General features: G+C 63.1%; 1 protein-coding gene across 1 annotated transcript; it reads right to left on the bottom strand.

Moving 5' to 3' along the window:
• Window positions 1–2,852: 2,852 nt before the first annotated feature.
• LOC135408627 (tropomyosin-1, isoforms 33/34-like) lies at window positions 2,853–4,411 on the bottom strand (the record flags this gene model as incomplete). The annotated part of the gene is made up of 4 exons (XM_064643692.1): window positions 2,853–3,738; window positions 3,837–4,000; window positions 4,073–4,181; window positions 4,266–4,411. Coding segments are annotated over 4 exons (1,305 nt in total), but the record flags the coding sequence as incomplete, so codon positions are not given.
• Between the last annotated feature and the right edge of the window lie 2,641 nt (window positions 4,412–7,052).

The following is a 7,052-nucleotide window of genomic DNA, read 5'->3' as shown; positions in this document are numbered from 1 at the left end:
CGAGCCGCGTCAAAGCTGTGCCAAAGCCCTGTCCGGCCGTTCCAAAGCTGTGCTGAGCCGCGGCAAAGCCGTGCCCGGCCGTGCCAGTGCTGTGCCAGCCATTCCAGAGCCGTGACAAAGCTGTGCTGAGCCGCGGCAAAGCCGTGCCCGGCCGTGCCAAAGCCGTGCCAAGCCCAACCCAGATGTGCCAAAGCCACGCTGAGCCACGTCAAAGCCATGCCAAAGCCGTGCCAAGCCATGCTCAGACACACCCAGCCGTGCCAAAGCCGTGCCAAGCCCAACCCAGACGTACCCAGCCGTGCCAAAGCTGTGCCAACCCACCCCAAGCCCCTCCACCCCCCCCGTCCAGCCTCACCAGACCGAGCCGTGCGGGCCGTGGTGATGCCAACGCCGTGCCAAACCGTGCCCAGCCGTGCCAGGGGGCCCCCCCAAACCGTGCCGGGGACCAGCCCCCCGCGCCCAGGGGCCGTTTGGCACCGGGGGTCCGGCCCGGCGGGGTCGGCAGCCACATCCCTGCCCGTGTCCCCGCGCCGCGTGGGTGGCCCGGGAGTGTCACCTCTGTCCCTAATTGCCGCGGGTGGCCCGGGAGTGTCACCCCATCCCTAATTGCCGCGGGTGGCCCGGGAGTGTCACCCCGGCCCTAATTGCCGCGGGTGGCCCGGGAGTGTCACCCCATCCCTAATTGCCGCGGGTGGCCCGGGAGTGCCACCCCGGCCCTAATTGCCGCATTCCCGCGGGATGAGCTCAGCCGGCCCCGGGCTCGGCCGGGCCGGGGCCACGTTCCGGGGCCACGTTCCAGCCCCGTGCGGTCACCGGGGCCACGCGCCGGAGCCCCGGGGCCGGGACAACGCCGGGGACACCCCGGCCCCGGGCCCGGCGGGGTTTGGGAAGAGGGATTCCCTGTGGGATGGAGGATGTGGCTCCCTCGGGGCCGGTAAAGTCCAGAACTTGGCAAACTCCAGCCCTGGGAGTGCTGAAACTGTGCCACCTCCTCCCTGTGGGCACCCTGGAACCCTCCAGAGCTCTGTGGCACCCACAGGGACACTGAGGCACAGGGGGGACACCGAGGGCTGACCTGGAAGGGTTTGGGAAGTGGGATTCCCTGTGGGATGGAGGATGTGGCTCCCTCGGGGCCGGTAAAGTCCAGAACTTGGCAAACTCCAGCCCTGGGAGTGCTGAAACTGTGCCACCTCCTCCCTGTGGGCACCCTGGAACCCTCCAGAGCTCTGTGGCACCCACAGGGACACTGAGGCACAGGGGGGACACCAAGGACTGACCTGGAAGGGTTTGGGAAGTGGGATTCCCTGTGGGATGGAGGATGTGGCTCCCTCGGGGCTGGTAAAGTCCAGAACTTGGCAAACTCCGGCCCTGGGAGTGCTGAAACTGTGCCACCTCCTCTCTGCGGGCACCCCAGAGCCCCCCAAACCTCTGCAGTGCCCACGGGGGACACTGAGGCACGGGGGGGACACCGAGGGCTGACCTGGAAGGGTTTGGGAAGAGGGATTCCCTGTGGGATGGAGGATGTGGCTCCAAGTCCAGAACTTGGTGAACTCCGGCCCTGGGAGTGCTGAAACTGTGCCAGCTGCTCCCTGTGGGCACCCTGGAACCCTCCAGAGCTCTGTGGCACCCACAGGGACACTGAGGCACGGGGGGGACACCGAGGGCTGACCTGGAGGGGTTTGGGCAGCAGGAGGATGTGGCTCCCCCAAAATCAGGGCCTGGCAAACCCCACGGTGGGAATTGGCACCGTGGGCACTCCCCTGAGCCCCCCAGAGCTCTGCAGTGCCCATGGGGGACACTGAGGCACGGAGGGGGTCAAGCAGCCACTGGGGACATCATGGGCTGACCTGGAGGGGTTTGGGAAGTGGGATTGAGGACGGATTCCCTGTGGGATGGAGGATGTGGCTCCCTCAGTCAGGGCCACGGTGGGAGTTGGCACCGTGGGTACCCCCCTGAGCCCCCCCCCCAGAGCTCTGCAGCGCCCAGGGGGGAAACTGAGGCACGGGGGGACCCCGAGGCAGAGGGTGTGGCCCGGGGGTGACCCCGTCCCTGCCACGCGTGGCCGGGAGGAGCCGAGGGCAGGAGCGGGAGGAGCCGAGGGCAGGACCGAGGGCAGGACTGGTCGTGCCGGTCCTGGCAGAACCACAACGGGGCCGCCGCGGGCACGGCCCTGGGCGGGGGGGGGGGGACGCGGTGACACGGCCAGAGCCGGGGGGGGGTGGCACCGGTGGCACCGTGTCCTTCCCGGGGGAACAGCCCCGGGATTTTGGGAAGGGAAACTGAGGCAGCAGCGCCGGGTTTGGCGGGGTGGGGTGTGTTCCCCCCACCCCCCCGGGTGCCAGCTCGGCCCCGCTCGAGGCCACGAGGGGAACTGCGGGAAGAACCTGCCAATCAGCGGCTAATTAGCGACTGGCAGGGCTCCCGCGCTCGTTAATTAGCGATAACGAGGGTTTATCTCCAGGCCAGAGGCAGCGGAACACGCGACGCTCCCCCGGCGCTGAAATGGGAGGGTTTATTTAAAACAGCGCTTGGAGGGGGGGCAAGGAGGGGCTGCATAGAAAAATAACCCGGGGGGGGGTCCCCAGACACCCCCGCGGGACCCTGAACCCCCCCCATGGCCACGGTGGTCACCGAGGGGGCAGCGGGGACGGCGAGGGGTCCCTCCCCCGGGGGACACCGGCGTGGCCAGCGGGTCCCCCCGGCCCCAAACCACGGTGCAAACACGCCCTGAGACCCGTGGGGAGATACAGAGCTGGGGACAGAGGCCGGGGGGGCCCCAAGGGTTCCCAGGGGGGTCCCCAAGGGTTCCCAGGGGGTCCCCAGGAGGTCTCCAGGAGGTTCCCAGGAGGTCCTCAGGAGGTTCCCAGGAGGTCCCCAAGAGTTCCCAGGGGGTCCCCAAGGGTCCCCAGGGGGTTCCCAGGGGGTCCCCAAGAGGTCCCCAGGAGGTTCCCCAGGAGGTTCCCAAGAGGTTCCCAGGGGGTTCCCAGGAGGTCCCCAAGAGTTCCCAGGAGGTCCCAAAGAGTTCCAGGAGGTCCCAAAGAGTTCCAGGGGGTCCCCAAGAGTTCCCAGGAGGTCCCCAAGGGTTCCCAGGAGGTCCCCAAGAGTTCCCAGGACGTCCCCAAGAGGCTCCCAAGGGGTTCCCAGAAGGTCCCCAGGAGGTCCCCAGGGGGTTCCCAAGAGTTCCCAGGAGGTCCCCAAGAGTTCCAGGGGGTCCCCAAGAGTTCCCAGGAGGTCCCCAAGGGTTCCCAGGAGGTCCCCAAGAGTTCCCAGGAGGTCCCCAAGGGTTCCCAAGAGGTCCCCAAGGGTCCCCAGGAGGTTCCCAGGAGGTCCCCGGGAGGTTCCCAGAGGGTTCCCACCCTTCCTTCCTTCATGTCCTCGGAAGAGTTTTTTTTTCCTTGAGCAGCAGCAGCAGCAGCATCCGAAGGGGGAACTGGCCCCACTCCAGGGGGAATTGGCCCCACTCCAGGGGGAACTGGCCCCGCTCCAGGGGGAATTGGCCCCACTCCAGGGGGAATTGGCCCCGCTCCAGGGGGAACTGGCCCCACTCCGGGGGAACTGGCCCCACTCCAGGGGGAACTGGCCCCGCTGCGGCGTGTCAGCAGGAGCTGGTCTGGAGGTTGGGCTCGTTGAGCAGGGAGGCGATGGAGGACGGGCCGTAGGCGCTGTCGAACTCCTCGTCCGAGCTCAGCTGCTCGTCCTGCAGCGACGCGTCGGCCGCCCGAGCGCGCGGCTCTGCGCCTGGGGACGGGCAACCCGGGCTCAGCCCTCCCCCTGTCACGGCTCCAGGACCCCCTGTCAGGGACCCAGGACCCCCCTGGACCCTCAGGGTTCCCTACCAGGCCTCCTTCTCCAGCGCCTTGACGCGGTTCTGCAGCTGCTCGTTGAGCTCGTGCTGCTCCTCCAGCTCCCGCTGCGCCTTCTTCCGCGCGCCCTCCAGGCGCTCGATCTCCTCCTCCGCCTCGTCCACCTGCCTCTTCAGGGCCTTCACCCGCAGGCTCAGCTGGAATCCCACGGGATTAGAGCGGGGAAGGGTCCCCCAGAGCCCCCCCCGAGGGTCCCATCCCCGCCCAACCTGGTCCTTCTGGTTGCTGACGCTCTGCCGCTCGTCGTCGATCTGGATGCTGAGCTCCTTCACCTTCCTCTCCAGCTTGCGGTTGGAGGAGAGCAGGACGTTCTTCTCCCTGGGGAAGAGCCACGGAGGGGATCGTGGGACCCCCACCCAGGCAGGGGAGGCACCCCCTGAACGCTGGGGATGCCCAGGGTACCTCTCCTCGGCCTGCAGCTGGTCCTGCAGCTCCTCCAGCCGCGCTTCCAGCTGGGACACGGTGCTGCTGGGCCGGTGCTGCCCCTCGGAACTGGCCAGGCGGTTCTTCAGCTCCTTGTTCTGCAAAATCCCCCCAAAATTATCTCCCTGTCACACCCCACACTTCTGCAAAATCCCCCCAAAATTATATCCCTGTCACACCCCCCAATTCTGCAAAATCCCCCAAAATTTTATCCCTGTCACCCCTCCCCACTTCTGCAAAATCCCCCCAAAATTATATCCCTGTCACCCCCCCCAATTCTGCAAAATCCCCCAAAATTTTATCCCTGTCACCCCTCCCCAGTTCTGCAAAATCCCCCCCCAAAATTATATCCCTGTCACACCCCACACTTCTGCAAAATCCCCTCAAAATTTTATCCCTGTCACATCCCACACTTCTGCAAAATCCCCCCAAAATTATATCCCTGTCACCCCCTTCCCCCAATTCTGCAAAATCCCCCCCAAAATTATACCCCTGTCACCCCCTCCCCACTTCTGCAAAATCCCCCCAAAATTATATCCCTGTCACCCCTCCCCAATTCTGCAAAATCCCCTCCCCAAAATGATACCCCTGTCACACCCCACACTTCTGCAAAACCCCCCCAAAATTATATCCCTGTCACCCCTCCCCACTTCTGCAAAACCCCCCCAAAATTATATCCCTGTCACACCCCACATTTCTGCAAAATCCCCCCAAAATTTTATCCCTGTCACACCCCCCAATTCTGCAAAATCCCCTCAAAATTTTATCCCTGTCACCCCTCCCCAGTTCTGCAAAATGCCCCCAAAATTATATCCCTGTCACACCCCCCCACTTCTGCAAAATGCCCCCAAAATTTTATCCCTGTCACACCCCCCACTTCTGCAAAATCCCCCCAAAATTTTATCCCTGTCACCCCTCCCCAATTCTGCAAAATCCCCTCAAAATTTTATCCCTGTCACACCCCCCACTCCTGCAAAATCCCCCCAAAATTATATCCCTGTCACACCCCCCCACTTCTGCAAAATCCCCCCAAAATTTTATCCCTGTCACCCCTCCCCAATTCTGCAAAATCCCCCCAAAATTTTATCCCTGTCACACCCCACACTTCTGCAAAATCCCCCCCCCAAAATTTTATCCTGTAACCTTCCACTTCTGCAAAATCCCCCCCCCCAAATTATACCCCTGTCACACCCCACACTTCTGCAAAATCCCCTCAAAATTTTATCCCTGTCACATCCCACACTTCTGCAAAATCCCCCCCAAAATTATATCCCTGTCACCCCTCCCCACTTCTGCAAAATCCCCCCAAAATTATATCCCTGTCACACCCCCCAATTCTGCAAAACCCCCCAAAATTCCCCCCCTGTTCCCCCCCCGGGGCTCTGGGCTGGGCGGGGAAGGTCCCAGCCTGGTTTATGTAAAGCTGGTGGTGAGTCAGGGCCCAGGAAGCCTTTTCCGAGGAGGAGCCGGGTTATACAACAGCAAGGAACGTGTTGGCACCGGCCTGGGCACGAGGAGAGGCCGGAGGGGACTGGGATACACTGGGATACACTGGGATACACCGGGATACACCGGGATACACCGGGAACACCGAGTGTGACAACCCCACGACGCTCGTCCCCCTTCACCTCCCCAGTTCCTGCTCCTGAATCCCTTTGTCGGCCAAAAAATTCCCCCCCAAGCCCCCTCCAGGTGTCAACAGGAGCCCTTGGAAGTGGCAATTCCAGAGTGGAAGTTTTCCTGGGAAGTGACAATTCCAGAGTGGAAGTTTTCCTTGGAAGTGGCAATTCCAGGGTGGGAACAAGCCCGGCTCGGGGAGGTCGGTTCCCATCGACCCGGCTCGTTAGGAGCCGGCTCGTTAAGGAACGAAGGGCTGGGGAGAGCAATTCCCGGCAGGATGGTGGGAATCACGAGGGAAAAGGGGGGAATTCCACAGGGAAAGGAGCCCTGGGAGGTGGCAGAGGGCTCCAGGGATGGGGAATGGGAATGATGGGATGGATCCAGGTGGCAGAGGGCTCCAGGGATGGGGAATGGGAATGATGGGATGGATCCAGGTGGCAGAGGGCTCCAGGGATGGGAATGGGAATGATGGGATGGATCCAGGTGGCAGAGGGCTCCAGGGATGGGAATGGAATGATGGGATGGATCCAGGTGGCAGAGGGCTCCAGGGATGGGAATGATGGGATGGATCCAGGTGGCAGAGAGCTCCAGGGATGGGGAATGGGAATGATGGGATGGATCCAGGTGGCAGAGGGCTCCAGGGATGGGGAATGGGAATGATGGGATGGATCCAGGTGGCAGAGGGCTCCAGGGATGGGAATGGGAATGATGGGATGGATCCAGGTGGCAGAGGGCTCCAGGGATGGGAATGATGGGATGGATCCAGGTGGCAGAGGGCTCCAGGGATGGGAATGATGGGATGGATCCAGGTGGCAGAGGCCTCCAGGGATGGGAATGATGGGATGGATCCAGGTGGCAGAGGGCTCCAGGGATGGGAATGGGAATGGTGGGATGGATCCAGGTGGCAGAGGGCTCCAGGGATGGGGAATGGGAATGATGGGATGGATCCAGGTGGCAGAGGGCTCCAGGGATGGGGAATGGGAATGATGGGATGGATCCAGGTGGCAGAGGGCTCCAGGGATGGGAATGGGAATGATGGGATGGATCCAGGTGGCAGAGGGCTCCAGGGATGGGAATGATGGGATGGATCCAGGTGGCAGAGGGCTCCAGGGATGGGAATGATGGGATGGATCCAGGTGGCAGAGA

The sequence above is a fragment of the Pseudopipra pipra genome, unplaced genomic scaffold, assembly GCF_036250125.1.
Source record: "Pseudopipra pipra isolate bDixPip1 unplaced genomic scaffold, bDixPip1.hap1 HAP1_SCAFFOLD_534, whole genome shotgun sequence".
Taxonomy (NCBI): domain Eukaryota; kingdom Metazoa; phylum Chordata; class Aves; order Passeriformes; family Pipridae; genus Pseudopipra; species Pseudopipra pipra.
This window is presented reverse-complemented; position numbering and strand designations above follow the sequence as displayed.